General features: G+C 45.8%; 1 protein-coding gene across 1 annotated transcript in view; it reads right to left on the bottom strand.

Annotated features, from left to right (window-relative positions):
• egfl7 (EGF-like-domain, multiple 7) overlaps window positions 1-14,162 on the bottom strand; it is a 20,322-nt gene extending 6,160 nt beyond the window's left edge. Inside the window, exons 1-7 of the mRNA XM_066646346.1 lie at window positions 14,028-14,162; window positions 6,458-6,864; window positions 4,519-4,693; window positions 3,765-3,881; window positions 2,951-3,063; window positions 2,718-2,813; window positions 671-850 (exon numbers count right to left, since the gene is read on the bottom strand). Of these exons, the coding sequence (XP_066502443.1) occupies window positions 671-850; window positions 2,718-2,813; window positions 2,951-3,063; window positions 3,765-3,881; window positions 4,519-4,598 (586 nt within the window). The 5' untranslated portion in view covers window positions 4,599-4,693; window positions 6,458-6,864; window positions 14,028-14,162. The remainder of the gene's footprint in view (window positions 1-670; window positions 851-2,717; window positions 2,814-2,950; window positions 3,064-3,764; window positions 3,882-4,518; window positions 4,694-6,457; window positions 6,865-14,027) is intronic.
• Window positions 14,163-16,513: the final 2,351 nt, after the last annotated feature.

The raw sequence follows: 16,513 nt of genomic DNA, 5'->3' as shown, positions 1-16,513 counted from the left end.
TAAAGCTGACAGAATGCTGCAGTGACATTAAGGAGGAAATTTTTAGGTATATTTTCCGCTTAATTAACAGCTTCATATTAGAACTTTTATTACCAGCGCTGTAAATACCATTGCTGTAAAGTCAGTCACAGCGCTCAAATACAAACCGGCTCCCGGCGCTTCTAGGATTAAATGTGTCACTAATGGAGGCAGATGTTATCTTCCTTATCACTTCTCTTCCCTTCTGCCGTAAATGACATTTTAGGAAGCAGGTGTTTGCTTCTTTTTCTCGGTTCTCGTATTTCCACCTTAAACGAGTCGGTTGACGAGGCTGAAGTTAGGTCTCGCTCACTTTATTTAAAACACGCAAAAGAACATGGACACCGTTTATCCACACGTATGCCTCTGTGTTAGAATTTCTCGTAACTCTAAGGTACAAAGGAGGAAGGAGTGGAGGAATAAAGTGAATAAAAGAGGAGGAGACAGGTCACTGGTTACGGACATGGGAACGAGAGTAAAAGTCGCCAAAGGCCACTAAAGGGTTTAAAGGTCATGAAGACATATGCTTAACCCTTGTGTGTGTGTGTGAGTGAAGGTCAAGCAGGCGAACGCGCGTGTTCAGGACTTATAATCAATCCCATGCTTCACACACTCTGGGAGCGATTCTTGTGTCTGGATGGCTGATTCTCACCTGCATCGCGATCGTTTGCTCTGGGCTGGCTGGGGGTCGTCGGGGGCGGGGGAGGTTGTCCCTGGCACGATCGTCCATCTTCTGCTAAACTGAATCCGTCAGCACACACACACCGGTAACTTCCAGCAGAGTTTACACACTGCTGAGCGCAGGCATGCGACCCCTTACACTCGTCCACATCTGGGGGGAGATTTGGGGGGTGGGGGTGGAGGGGGGGGGGGGTCAGAATACAGAGAGTATATTAGACAAAGTCCATCATCTTGGCACATAATCTCACATTTCACTTGTTTCTTGTGTAGTAACTGCATCCAGATGTTTTTGCAGTGAACTGGGGTCTTCTACAGACGAGTCACACAGACACTCCACGCTGATAAGATCCTGCTGTGTGTGTGTGTGTGTGTGTGTGTGTTCTTGCACAGGGCTATGTACACTACCTTATAACAAATTAATTCTGAAATTGCACTTGAAAAGTTCAGCAGGACTGTAGTTTGTAATCAGTATCAGAGCTGTGCGATTATATCGTTATCATTTTTATAAATATTAAGATAACAGCAATATTCTGAGTTGTTTATGAAATGATGTCATGCTGCCAAGCTCATGTAAGTGTCTCTTGGTGGAGGAGTGTATTCCATAAGGGGGTAAAACTGCAGTCATTTGAAGTTGTGGGTGGGTCTTGGTTCCACCCAAGGTTTCTTCCTCCAGCCTCAAGGGAGCGCTATATAAACCAATACTGATTTGATTTGATTTGAACAGCCAATGAGCTCTAACCTAAGAAGGCCACACCCACTCACCCAGGCTATTATTTTTTTTTTGTACAATTGTTTGTGTTTGCTGTTTATTTTCAGGCACTAAATATTGTGAACATTACTTTTGTGGTAGATTTATTTGTTACATTATTTATTTTATAGAAAGAATCTTCGAAAGTTACTGTTGTTTACAGATTTTTCTTCGCTTCTACTGAGTGTTTGAAACTTCATTCATTTGTTATCTGTAAGCGCTTATCCAGTTCAGGGTCGCGGTGGGTCCAGGGCTTACCTGGAATCATTGGGCGCAAGGTGGGAATACACCCTTGAGGGGGCGCCAGTCCTTCACAGGGCAACACACACACACATACACTCACACCTACGGACACTTTAGAATCGCCAATCCACCTACCAACGTGTGTTTTTGGACTGTGGGAGGAAACCGGAGCACCCGGAGGAAACCCACGCAGACACAGGGAGAACACACCAACTCCTCACAGACAGTCACCCGGAGGAAACCCACGCAGACACAGGGAGAACACACCACACTCCTCACAGACAGTCACCCGGAGGAAACCCACGCAAACACAGGGAGAACACACCACACTCCTCACAGACAGTCACCCAGAGGAAACCCACGCAGACACAAGGAGAACACACCAACTCCTCACAGATAGTCACCCGGAGGAAACCCACGCAGACACAGAGAGAACACACCAACTCCTCACAGACAGTCACCCGGAGGAAACCCACGCAAACACAGGGAGAACACACCACACTCCTCACAGACAGTCACCCAGAGGAAACCCACACAGACACAGAGAGAACACACCACACTCCTCACAGACAGTCACTCGGAGGAAACCCACGCAGACACAGAGAGAACACACCACACTCCTCACAGACAGTCACCCGGAGGAAACCCACGCAGACACAGAGAGAACACACCACACTCCTCACAGACAGTCACCCGGAGCAGGAATCGAACCCACAACCTCCAAGTCCCTGGAGCTGTGTGACTGCGACACCTACCTGCTGCGCCACCGTGCCGCCCCGTGTTTGAAACTTTTACACTTTTATTTATAATGAAATAAAACATAAACGTGTATTTTGCTGCAACAGTACATTTTTGTAATTAATAAAAATATATATTTTTTAATGTTTTGTCGTATCGTCAATATTATTCTTATCGGAAAAATACACATAAATATTGCGATATAATTTTAGAGCCATATCGTCCACCCCTGAAGAGTATCCACTGATATATATAACATTGATATATGTGGAATGTGTGTGTGTTGTACCTATCTGACAATATCGTCCAGTCCAGCCGATTGGACAGGAGCAGTGATTCGGTCTCACACAGGATCCCCCGTTCACACACTCCTGCAGACACACTGCTACAAACACAAGACACACACACACACTGCTGGTTACAACTTTTATGGCTGTGTGTTTGTCATAGCTGTCTGTAACAGTGGTTAAGACTGTGTTATCATGGTTACAACTGTTTGTGTGTGTCACTGCTGCCTGTTACCATGGTTACAGCTGTGTGAGTGTAGGCTCTGCCATCCCGGACAGCATTCTGGGTAAAATGCTGAGCTGGGCACTGCTCTGGTCACCTCTCTGTAGGACGTCTTGTACACGGTCCTGTAATGTATCACAGAAATAACAGGTCAGGGCCAGGGGTGTTGGCACATTTCTGTGAGGATTTGATGGCATTCAGCCACAGAAACATTAGTGAGGTCAGGTGCTGGTGTTGGATTACAATCTCCGCTCCAACATGACCGAGATGTTTGGGATGGAGATTCATGCAGCCGGTGAAAATGTTATTGCAATTTTATATTTGATTTAAATGACAAAATACAGGGTGGGCCATTTATATGGATACACCTTAATACAATGGGAATGGTTGGTGATATTAACTTCCTGTTTGTGGCACATTAGTATATGGGAGGAGGGAAACTTTTCAAGATGGGTGCTGACCATGGTGGCCATTTTGAAGTCGGCCATTTTGGATCCAACTTTTGTTTTTTCAATGTGAAGAGAGTCATGTGACACATCAAACTTATTGGGAATTTCACAAGAAAAACAATGGTGTGCTTGGGTTTTAACATAACTTTATTCTTTCATGAGTTATTTGCAAGTTTCTGACCACTTATAAAATGTGTTCAAAGTGCTGCCCATTGTGTTGGATTGTCAATGCAACCCTCTTCTCACATTGATAGCAACACCACAGGAGAAATGCTAACACAGACTTCCAGTATCCATAGTTTCAGGTGCTGCCCACCCTGTATATTGCAATGTGTGTGTGTGTGTGCGTGTGTGCGTGTGTGTGTGTGTGTTCGTACTTGTAAGAGCTACAGAGACGGTGGTTGGGGCACATGGTAATGTATGGTGTGTGCACAGCCTGGATGTAGGACTCTGTACTGGAGACCACTCTACTGCTGCCAACACACACTCTCCTCCTGCAGGACACACACACACACACACACACTAACAGATATATACAGACATACAGCAGTGATAATTATCTTTTAAATTTGCAGAATGTGATTTTATACATTGTACCAGTCAACAGCACTAATGTGTGTGTGTGTGTGTGTGTGTGTGTGTGTTATGTCCTCAGTGGTAATTGGTGTTGATTTGTTGATGTAATTGGCTGTTACACATGCCAGACCAAGCTGTGAACTTTGACCTCACTGAAACCTTGACCGAATTTGCAAAAAAAATGTGTGTGCGTGAGAAAAAGTCATCAAAGTCATTATGAGCATGTAAATTAATGTTAAACATTTACTAAAGGTTACGTATCATGACCCATTCTCTCTCTCACTATCTCTCTTCTCTTTACCGCTCTCTCTCTCTCTCTCTCTCTGTTATTTCTACTGTTACAGGACCAGGATGGTTTCTGTGTGTGACGACATTTGACTCTAAACACGGTTACTGTAGACTCATGGCTCATGTGCAGTTGCTCCAGAATTTCCCCTTTCGTTTTAAGAGTTTACACACTGTCCACAGTTTAAAGTAATTCACTTTTCAGTAACGTCCACTAACTTTTGGACAGATGTTGTGTGGCTGAAGCTGAAGCTGTGAGATCTTAGTTACCCATGATGGCTGTAGAACTGAGGAGTAGAGCTGGCTTGAAGGGAGAACAGAATAGATGAGAGGAGAAGTGTGCAGTACATCTCTCTCTCCCTCTCTCTTGCTCTCTCTCTATCTCTTCTTCTCGCTGTTGTTCGTGGTTTAGGCAGAAGTTTTCCTCCAAATAAAAATAGCAGCACTTCAGAGAGAGAGAGAGAGAGAGAGAAAACAAAACACATAAGAACCACGCAAGCCTTGGAGTCTCTCACCAAAACTGCCCTTTAAGAAAATCAGCAGTGTGAGTGACTGGGTGAATGTGTGTCCTTTTCCACAGGAGGGTTTGAGTGACTGTGAGTGATTGGATGAGTGTGTGAAACTGTCCACAGGAGGGAGTGTGTAAATGACTGGGTGAGTGAGTGGTAAAGGTGTGGGTGACTGGATAAATGTGTGAAACTGTCCACAGGTGGGTGAGAGTGACTGGGTAAGTGTGTGAGTGACTGGGTGAATGTGTGAAACTGTCCACAGGTGTGAGTGTGTGAATGACTGGGTAAGTGTGTGGGTGACTGGGTGAATGTGTGAAACTGTCCACAGGTGCAAGTGTGTGAATGACTGGGTGAGTGTGTGAAATTGTCCACAGGTGCAAGTGTGTGAATGACTGGGTGAGTGTGTGAAATTGTCCACAGGTGCAAGTGTGTGAATGACTGGGTGAGTGTGTGAAACTGTCCACAGGTGCGAGGGTGTGAGTGACTGGGTGAGTGAGTGTGTGAGTGACTGGGTGAATGTGCGTAACTGTCCACGGGTGTGAGTGTGTGAATGACTGGGTAAGTGTGTGAGTGACTGGGTGAATGTGTGAAACTGTCCACAGGTGCCAGTGTGTGAATGACTGGGTGAGTGACTGGATCAGTGTGTGAGTGACTGGGTAAATGTGTGTAACTGTCCACAGGTGCAAGTGAGTGAGTGACTGGGTGAATGTGTGAAACTGTCCACAGGTGTGAGTGAGTGAGTGTGTGAGTGACTGGGTGAATGTGTGAAAATGTCCACATGTGTGTGTGAATGACTGGGTGAGTGAGGGTGACTGGGTGAATGTGTGAAACTGTCCACAGGTGTGAGTGTGTGAATGACTGGGTAAGTGTGTGAGTGACTGGGTAAATGTGTGAAACTGTCCAGAGGTGCAAGTGTGTGAATGACTGGGTGAGTGTGTGAAACTGTCCACAAGTGTGTGTGAGTGACTGGGTGAGTGTGTGAAACTGTCCACAGGTGTTAGTGGGTGAGTGAGTGAGTAAGTGTATGAGTGACTGGGTGAATGTGTGAAAATGTCCACAGGTGTGAGTGTGTGAATGACTGGGTGAGTGAGGGTGACTGGGTGAATGTGTGAAACTGTCCACAAGTGTGTGTGAGTGACTGGGTGAGTGTGTGAAACTGTCCACAGGTTTGAGTGTGTGAGTGACTGGGTGAATGTGTGAAAATGTCCACAGGTGTGAGTGTGTGAATGACTGGGTGAGTGAGGGTGACTGGGTGAAACTGTCCACAAGTGTGTGTGAGTGACTGGGTGAATGTGTGAAACTGTCCACAGGTGTGAGTGGGTGAGTGAGTGAGTGAGTAAGTGTGTGAGTGACTGGGTGAATGTGTGAAAATGTCCACATGTGTGAGTGTGTGAATGACTGGGTGAGTGAGGGTGACTGGGTGAAACTGTCCACAAGTGTGTGTGAGTGACTGGGTGAATGTGTGAAACTGTCCACAGGTGTGAGTGGGTGAGTGAGTGACTGGGTGAATGTGTGAAAATGTGAGAATGTGTGAGTGAGGGTGAGTGTGTGAAACTGTCCACAGGTTTGAGTGTGTGAGTGACGAGGTGTGTGTGTGTGATGTCTTGTAAAGGACTGGTTCAGGTCCAGTGTGAGTTCCTGCCTGTGATTCTGTGTAAGCTTTAGACCCATTTTGACCCTGAAAATGGTGAAGTGCTCACCAATGGTGAATGAATAAATATTTAGTTGAAGAGTCTCCTGTGTTTTATTGTTGATTCCTGATGCTGAAGAATGAACAGCTTGTATTTAAAGGCTGCTTTTGGGGAAAAAATAAAGAGTTGCCTCCAAATTTCTCTCAGCGCTCAGGGCACACGACAAGAACAGATTCCTCCGGACGAACAGCTGTGGATCATCAGTGAATACACTCAGTCGTCCTCACACGTATAAACACATTGCTCTTCAGACAGAGAGAGAGAGAGAGGACATCTATGACCATCACCGCCTTAGATAGAGTCCCACCAGGCCTCGACTCCCGTATCCGAGCTCTGGAAAAGCAGAGGATCCAGGTGTGTGGTAACAATCTGGATGGAATCCGACATTCCAGACACAGGAAGCTGTGGTTCAGAGTCTGGAAACAGAGGAGAGGAAGATGCTGAGGAGGAGAGAGGGAGGGGAGCGCAATAAAGCAACCTCAACAGCTACAAAAGCTTCTGATGATTAATGGACGAGTGTTTGTACACTGTACACCATCACACACATGTGGGAGCTCCAGGGCTGAGAGTGCCTGGGTTTGAGCCTCGTGTCAGTGTGTGGCTGTGTCGCCCCCCTCTGGGCGTCGGACCTGCCTCAGACCGGGCCTCCAACAGCCTCAGAAAGTACTTTAATTTGGTTTTGAATAGGTTCTAATAGAGTGTGTGAGTGAATGTGTGAGTATGTGTCGCCCTGTGAAGGACTGGCGCCCCCTCCAGGCTGTGTTCCCACCTTGCGCCCAGTAATTCCGGGTAGGCTCCGGACCCACCGCGACCCTGTACTGGTTTACAGTGGTTACAGACATTGAATTTTGATTCATTTTGTGATAATATGTGATCTATATATTTCAATATATTGATTTAACATCTCAAATATTACAAAAAAAGGTGCCTCTTTAATTATTATTATTCCATTAAGAGGTGAGTTTGAAATGAAAATGAAAAATGTAATTATGTGCCATTGTACAACGTATAACGAAACGTGTCTTCCGCATTTGACCCATCTGTGACCCCTATTGCGCTATTACGCACCCAGAGCGGCGGACAGCCATCCCCAGCGTCCAGGGAGCCGTTGTGGGTTCGGCGCAATGCTAAAGGGCCCCTCAGCTGTGGATTGAGAGAGGAGGACCGTGCTGTTCCTTCAACGCCGCCCCCGGGTCATGGGAATCGAACCAACGACCTTTCAGTCCTAAGCCCTAGCTGGCTAATTAGCTAGTGAGCTAATACGCTATGTTTGAACTCAAAGGTAAACAGTCATTTACAGTCGGGAACACTTCAGTGAAGTGAGGGATGACCAATTGTGTGGGCCATTTTATACCTAAAATCTTCAGCACTCAGCATTCCACCCTTTGTACAGTAGAGAACACACACACAGCTCTGTGTGTGTGTGTGTGTGTGCATGCGTTCATCTTGAGCAGCTTGCAGTAATCACCTCTTTAATTCTACTTTAACGAGGTCAGCCGTGGGGCTACAAGGGTCTCCTCAGAGATCCTAAAACAACACACTCAGCAATCACAACCACACTACCTGTGTGTGTGTGAGAGAGAGAGAGAGAGAGCAGGGAATGAGGGAGTGTATCTGAGTGTGTGGGCGGTAAGATCCATTTGTGCCTTAAAACAGTACCTCTGAGGTAAATGAGCTGGGTTTTATGTTTTACATCTTTATGTTTGAACCTCTGAGGTAACTCCAAAAACACCGCCACATGCGCCACAGGCGATCGGCGCTAAACCAGCACATCTAATAAACATCAAACATCGGAAACTTCAAACATCAGGACATCTAACCAACGTCAGGACGTCTCACAATGAAGGGAGGCCGTGTTCTGTTGGTGGGATCAAGCAAAGCCTAGCGAAGGGCTACGAGTGTTAAGTGCTGGTTTTTAGGGGTTGAATTAGCTTAAAGCTAACTTTTAAACACACACACATATTGCCGCACACACACACAGATGAGTCCACGTGGTTTTGACCTGTCCCCATAGACGTCCACTGTAATAAAGAAAGTGTATAAACTTCCCCTGGAACACAGTCCAGTAGACTTCCATTCTATTGCACTGTAGACTTCCGCTCCAAGGCCCAAAGACTCCAGTACAAAGACAATCCTGTCCACACTCTTCCATACACACTCTGTTCCCAACACACACCGCTCTTTGAACACAGTTCAACAGACTAACACGCTGTGCACTCACATTTGAACACACTGAACTATAGATTCCCATTCTGTGTACCATTCAGAAAACAAAGACCTATAGATCTCTGTTCTAACACACATGCTGCAGTGTAATAATCCCTGATGAATTTTATAGACCACCACAACTCACTGATGATCTGAAAAGGCATGTGTGTGTTTGTAAGAGAGAGAGAGGGACTAAGAGAAAAATATATATTGACAGTTCTGCTCCCAAATCTCAGAGCCATACTCCCTTGAGCATAAGTCTCTTTCTTTCTGTGTGTGTGTGTGTGTGTGTGTGTGTGTGTGTGTGAGCCATGAAAATATTTACACTCTAAAATTGTGGGCCCCACCACATGCTGGTCCCCAACACATAAATAATTACTTTTTAGGGTGAAGACATGATTTAAAATTATGGCTCCTGCGGGGGTTAAGGTTAGGGTTAGGTTAAGGGTTAAAGTTGTGTTATAACGGTACTTATGGATGAGTTAAAGTTGATGAGTCCAATACACAGAGAATGTTTCCTCATTATTTGCTGCTCTCTGCTTTGTTTGTGCTGGAAAAAGCTCCGGTGTTTGTACACAGCCCTGGCTCCGTAAATGGGGAAAAATACTAAGGGCGTTTTCACACCTGTACTTAGTTTGTTCTGGTCTGAATCAGTTAAGAAGCTCAGTTTTGGAGCGTTTTCCCGTTGGTTTGGTTTGTTTTCACACTCTGCTGTTCACAGTGCTGATTGGTCAGACCTGACTGAGGCGGGAGCACGAATGTAAAGACAGGAAGAAGGTACTTAGTTATGGACTAGTGCGTTTCTGATCCATTACTCAGATTAGTGGCTAAACTATAAGCAGTTCTCTGTTTACCTGCCTACTGCGTTCAATATGCAAAGTACACCGTGGCTACGAATGTCATTTAGCACCGACCTGCGGCATGCACCTTATTGTTGGGTCAGATCATGTTCTCACCAGAAATGAACCACACTAGAGTTCGCTCGGGACTGGACCAAGACCACCTCCTCTCAAGGGTCTCTGTGCAGTTGTTTTGGTCTGTGTCCAAGTGCGATTACTTCTTTCACTCCTGCCCAGATGCACAGAGGGTGAAAACGAACCAGTTAGATTTAACCAGGCTAAAAAGTGGTTATCGACCAGTAGCTCTACAGTCAGACCGTCCAATCAGAAAATTTTAGGCTACTTCACCACGCCCCCTTCTCACTCAAGTGAACCAATCGGAGTAGGGCAGGGCGGGACTAGTTTGTGAACGAAACCTCTCAAAGTTCTATGTAAGCTCTAGAAAAACAAACTCCCGGACGTTTGTGAAATTCCGCCCGGACATTTTTTAAGTCTAAAAAAGAGGACATGTCCGGGTAAAAGAGGACGTCTGGTCACCCTAATGAACCTATATGAGGATGTAGCTCTATTCTTGCTCCATAGGTGGGTAACACTGACTTTTTTTTTTTGCTGTTACATGTACATTAAAGTGGAACTGACTCTAAATTCAGGAGAGCACTAACTGCATGAAAGTAAACACAGAGGGAAAGTGCTACAAAACTAACCAGCTCCAGTTACAAATGAGCTTCTGTGGTAATTCAAACAGTGAATAAACACTTACAGACAAGTTCAACTTCAGCCACCAACAAGTTACAGTCAATTCTTACTCAAAAACACCGTTCCACCTTAAGAGATGAGGAGCTTCTGAATGAACACAAAGTGTAAGGGGTGTGTTTGTTTTGCTGTGAGAACACCAGTTGTGCAGCGTGGTCTACACTGTCTTTAAGTCTCAATAATTAATGGAAGTCTGTGGTATATACAGGTAAGTGTGTGTTACACTGTTAATATCTGACTCTGATATTTTTTGGTTTGTATTATTTTTGCTCTTGAATTAAATGCCTGTTTTATATTCAGCTACGCAGTGCTGTCTGTGTGGAACTGTGTTGTCTGGAGTAGGGAGGCTCCAAGTGACATACATAAGACAAGCTGGGGTGGTGTTTTTGATTATGCGGCTGACTGCCATCAAATCCTCAGAGACATGTTCCAACAAAGCCTTAGAAGCCGGCTCTTGTCAAACGTGAATTTCAGCTCATGTGCAGCTTTTCTCGAGTGTCCCATTACAAAATTTGGTAATTCAACTACACTATATTGAAATGAATGTCCTTTCATGTAAGTTATTTATGCACCAGGTGGTGGGAATGTGTGTGTGTGTGTGTGTGTGAGAGATTAATGAGAAGAATAGTACATTTTTTCAGGTCCTCATGAGAGGATGATGTCATACTGAGCGAGGGGAAAACTGATGGACGAAGCTGAGAAAGTGAGCCCTTAATTTCCAGCTATTCTCCAGAATCAGCTGACGACCTAAGCTCAAATCTCCAGCACAGTCCCATCACTGCCTAGTCCACACCGGCCACGGGTCAGCTTACTTTATATTGGACATATTATGAGCCCACCAACCCACACACTGTGAAACAAGACCACAATGAGTTTTCTGTGGGCTTCAAGTCAGAAAACATGGGATAAAACCAGCTTTTCTGATTCTGCTCTACTTCTGGCGTCAAGTGCTGAGACTTTAGAATTGCCCCGCCCCCTAGTCTGAGTCTGTCCAATCACAGCGCTGGACCAGCGTCTATGTGAAGACAAGGTTAAATGCAGAAAAACAGAGTAAAAATAGAGAAAAAAAACTGAGAAGAAAGAGAACTTCTGCTCCTCGCTCCTCACTGCTGTGCACTCAGGGTCGGGGTGAACAACGAGTGGCTCATTATCATTTAAAGGAACAGGCGCTAAAAGAAGGCAGTCAGAACAGGGCTGTTTAGACAGAGGGAGAACGCTGCGGTGGGGCTTGAGTGGTTTTGACCAAAGCAGAACTGTGTTCCCGTGTGGAAAAGGAGGAGAATACATCCCCTTTAATACAAATACACAGACAGACATGGTGGACAGTGTGTAGAATAAGCAACACTGACATATTTATCTCCAGAGATGTCTGCCTATTTATCCACAAAGGCTGACAGGACTGTGTACTCATCCACATTCTTTCAACTTCTGAACAGAAAAATGGGGTCTCTTTTATGAGACAGAGCTCCAGAACATCTCATGTTTGGGTCGGCTTGATGTTCCAAGAGCTGTGAAAGGCCCAGACCAGACTAAACCCATCAGACCTCAGCAGACATTAGACATCAACAAAGACATCAACATCAGGAAGGGGCCAAGTCTGGCGTTAAAGGCCACAGCATCACAATCAGATCTGATCTCTTCTGACACTAATCCTTCACCTCTTCACCTCTTGTGTGCTGTACTGTACCCTGACCAGCCACAACATTAATACCACTACCAGGCAGCAAGTGGACAGACCGTTCTTGAAGTTGGAGCCTCCTGCTACGAGTGTAAGGGTTTGAGCCACTTTCACAATCACCAGATTTTTTTTTTTTGGTCAGAACGCCTCCGAAACTTGAGTCTTGTGGACTGTTCCTGTTTGCAGTGGTTAATAACTACCAAAAGTGGTTCACCACACTGCTGTACTCAACCCTACTCGTCTGTTCTGCTTCTCTATCGGGTAAATCTGTTGTGGTTTGTAATGCCCGCTGTTCCTGTTGGTGATGGGGTTTTGAGATGACACCGGATACACTGGGGTGGTGGTGGGGGCAGGGGGGAAGGGTTAGGTTATGGAAGAGGAAAACCAACCAGGAACCAAACAGAGAATAGAGTTTGCTAGAGTCCAACAGAGTTGGAACCAAGCAGTGGAAAAGCACACTAACACACCACCGTCAGTGTCACTGCGGCACTGAGAATGACCGCATTGATCGCACCTGCTCTGCGGTGGTCCTGACCAGAGGTGGGTAGCCAAATATTGTACTCAAGTAAGAGTATAGTTACTTTCCAATAACACGACTTGAGTAAAAGTAAAATGTAGTCACCCAATTAATTACAGGGGGTCCTCGACTTACGACGTTGATCCGTTCCTACGTCGCGTCGTAAACCGATTTTCGGTGTAAGTCGGAACATACGTACATACTGTACGTAAATAACATACTGTCCGCACTTATCCTATCCTAACACCTATCCTCCTCGGTCCCGAGCCGCGTAACCGTGTATTCTTCCGCCGCGCCGCACACACCAAACACGACGTTCACGTTACGACGTTTATGACGCTAAACCACTTAAGGCGAAACAAGGCTTTATACAGTAAATGGGAGATGTGTCGTAACCACGAAACATCGTAACTCGGGACTGACGTAACCCGAGGACCTCCTCTACTTGAGTAAGAGCAAAAAGTACTAAGTGAAAAATCTACTCAAGTACTGAGTAACTGTGAAGTAACTTCTCTGTTTATTAATCAGAACGTCAATTAATTGTCTCTGCCATTGTACCGTGCTTCTGTGCTTTGTTCTGCCTGTGTTTGCCGCTGGGATTTTGTGTGAGGTCATGTGACGTCTTGGCACTGTTTGATTGGTGAAGGAGAGACAAATGTCGTTAGTGGCTTCATTAGATTGGTGAGACGCAGTCATGTGACATAGCCTCTGTTGGAAGGCTCGACAATACATTCGTTCGAAATCGTTTATTGGACGGATCGATAAAAATAAGTAGTGAGCAGAATGTAGCTCATATATATAGTCAAGTAAACGTAAAAAAGTATGCTGCATTGAAACTACTCTTATAAGTACAATTTATCCAAAAAGTTACACAAATAAATGTAACGGAGTAAATGTAGTGCGTTACTACCCACCTCTGGTCCTGACCGTTGAAGAACAGGGTAAAATGTACCTGACTTAACAAAGTATGCAGAGCAACAGGTGGACAACACTATGTAGTTGTAGAACTACAAAGTGGATTTATATGGTCAGTGAGTGTAGAAACTAAACTATGAAACACAACAGCACTCCGTGGCCAACAGGGGGCGATGTTTCTGCACTTGCATTAAATCCAATGCTTCTACAAAACACCCCCACGTGCACACTCAGCGAAAAAGAATGAATGAGCGCGTCCAACAGTGTGAGCACGCGCCAGTGCGCGCACAAACACGACAACGGGGCGCAGACCCGCGTGTATAAGGGCCACGCGCAGAGCAGAATGAGATGAGAGGGGGACACCTTTAAACAATCTGCATCTAACGTTTTATTCGTTTCCACGTGTTTCATACAGAGACTGCGCGTGAAGACTGGAGGACAATTTTATTTAGAAATTAAACAAAACCTGTCACATGACCCGCGTTGGGGGTTTTGGGGGGGGGGGGGGGGGGGGGCTGTAGTGTTGTGCCCCAAAGGGGGCCCAGGGGGGCCAAAACACACACACGCGCACACACACACACACACACATCTGTGCATGAAGTATATAATGATATGCAGCTTAATTTCCCCACAGACAACACACACACAGATAGAAACACAGTTACTTACAGTATGGATCCAGTGGATCGTCTCGTGCAGACTCCAGGCGCGAGGAGAGGTCCAAATAATCCGAACAGAACAGAGTGTGTTTAAGTCTGATGTGCGTGTATGGTGTGTGTGTGTGTGTGTGTGTGTGTTCAGTCCTCGGTACTGAGCCAAGTCTGTCAAACACTCGCAGGGGGGCAAAACTCTCCCAGGCCCCGCCCCCTCCCCCGCCCCCATGACGTGATTTGGGGTGAGTTCAGTTTAAGAACAAATGCACTACAGCTTGAGTGTAGAAGCAAGTCTTTAATGTTTTTAATGTTATGGCTGAATAGTTTCCTCACAAACCCATTCTCCACTCTCTCAGCTCCACTGTCCACAGACTTTACTCCTTCTGTTGCTCTGCATACTTGTTACCTCCCTCTCCCCCTTTTCCTCAGCGCTCAGGACCCCCACAGAGCAGGTGTGATGTGGTGGTGGGTCATTCTCAGCGCTGCAGTGACACTGACGTGGTGGTGGTGTGTTAGTGTGTGTTGTGCTGGTGTAGAGTGGATCAGACACAGCAGTGCTGCTGGAGTTTTTAAACCCTGTGTCCACTCTCTGTCCACTCTGTGAGACACTCCTCCCTCGTTGGTCCACCTTGTAGATGTAGAGTCAGAGACAGTAGCTCATCTGTCGCTGCACAGTGTGTGCAGTCTTTATCAGTGGACACAGGTTGCTGTCCCGCAGGTAAACAGTAGATAAACCCTGACTCTATCCGTTTATCTCTGACTGTGGCGCTGAATTCTGACACACAGCACTTCCCACTGATGACGTATGCTTGGTTCCCATCAAAACTACTGGGAATGTGAGAGAACCGGTGTTCTAAAGCCAGAGTTCTTTTGGTGGAAAAGGACTGTGAGGGCTTTAAAAACTCCAGCCGCTCTGATGTGTCTGATCCACTTGCACCAGTGCAATACACACTAACCTCAGCTGTTAATGTAGCAGGTGTGATATGGGGGATTCAGTATGAATTAGAATGAAATATTAAGTGTTTAGTGCTTAGTATTTAGCAGTTGTAGTGTCAGTATACATTAGGACACACTCGGCTCAGCCTGGAGGCGTGGCACACAGCACTTCCTCTGAAGCAGGAAGCTGGAAGTAGCTGCAGCGGCGAGATTGCGTTCGGGGTCAAACTGAACAATGAGAATTAGAAACGAGGGAGAGGAGTCTGCGTCAGTGAAAGAGAGAGAGAGAGGGGGAATGGGGGATTTGCAAAGTGAAAGATGAGAGAGAATGGAGAGATGGTGAGGGAGGGATAAAGACGAGAGGGCAGGAAGGAAGAATTTGGGATCATGAAGGAAGACGGGGAAAATGATGGAAGATGTGTGAATGGGGGAGAGGAAAATAGGGGATAGTGACACTGGCTTTATGGAGTGTGAGAGAGTTACAGAAACACACCCCTTCCTTCAGAGAAAGAGCTGAGGGCGAGGTAGGTGTGTGTGTGTGTGTGTGTTGTACAATGGGTTCAAATGTCTATTGTTCAGGAAGGTCATATTGAGTGAGGCTGTTCATAAAAGTACAGTATTCCAGGTGGTTATTAGGGACAGAGGAAGAGACTCATGGAGCTCAGTCTCTACAGAGAACACAGTTCCACTGTTCTACAGCCGGACGCCGGGGGCTGGGGTGGGTGTGGTGGGGTTATAGCTGTTTAGTCCATAAAATCAGATGGAAAGATAAATCAGACCCCCAGAATTCCCCATGACTGTGTTACGTTCTTTATTTCTTCTCTTTCTTGTGCAGTTTTGAGCTTTTCGAGTCTAACACCCTGTTCACACCTCGTCGGTTCATGTGACTTGAATCTGGATTATAACCACATGTGTTTACACTTGGTATTCAAATTCATCTCTGAGTCAGACTGAAGTTCGTTGATTTCTGAGTGGGACGTGCTCAGTGCTTAGTGACGCACTGCTTGGGGGGTAGTTTGGGGTGTTACTGGGAGGAGTTTTGGTTGCGTTTACACTGATTTAACACCTGGTTCAGATGCGTCTCAGACCACTTTCTGTTTTAAATGTGTCCTGGGCGTGTTTACACTTGTATTGTTATGTGACTTGTCCTCATCCAGATATAAACCTGATACATGAACCTGACCAGGACGCATGAAGTGACCAGGTGTAAACAGGGTCTAAAAGAAGTGTGTGTGACACGAGGAAGGCCGGATCTTAGAAACTCTCCGACTGTATGCAACATGAGTCAACCATTTCAGACGTGTCATTTACAAAATTGTAATTTACAAACACTGCTCTCAGAGGACGAATTGTTACTGTTGTCAGTTTATCTACATGGGGTCTAAATGTGTGTGTGTGTGTGTGTGTGTGTGTGTGTGTGTGTGCATTCTGAAACATGTCGGTCTGATTTGTTTATTTGCTGTAGCACTCAAATTCCTCCATGCTGAGGGAAACACTGGAACAGCAGCCAGCACACACAGCACACACACTCACACACACACACACACACACACACACACACACACA

Source organism: Hoplias malabaricus, chromosome 15 (genome assembly GCF_029633855.1).
Source record: "Hoplias malabaricus isolate fHopMal1 chromosome 15, fHopMal1.hap1, whole genome shotgun sequence".
Lineage (NCBI taxonomy): Eukaryota > Metazoa > Chordata > Actinopteri > Characiformes > Erythrinidae > Hoplias > Hoplias malabaricus.
The sequence above is the reverse complement of the archived record's forward strand: the minus strand, read 5'-3'. Positions and strand labels throughout refer to the sequence as shown.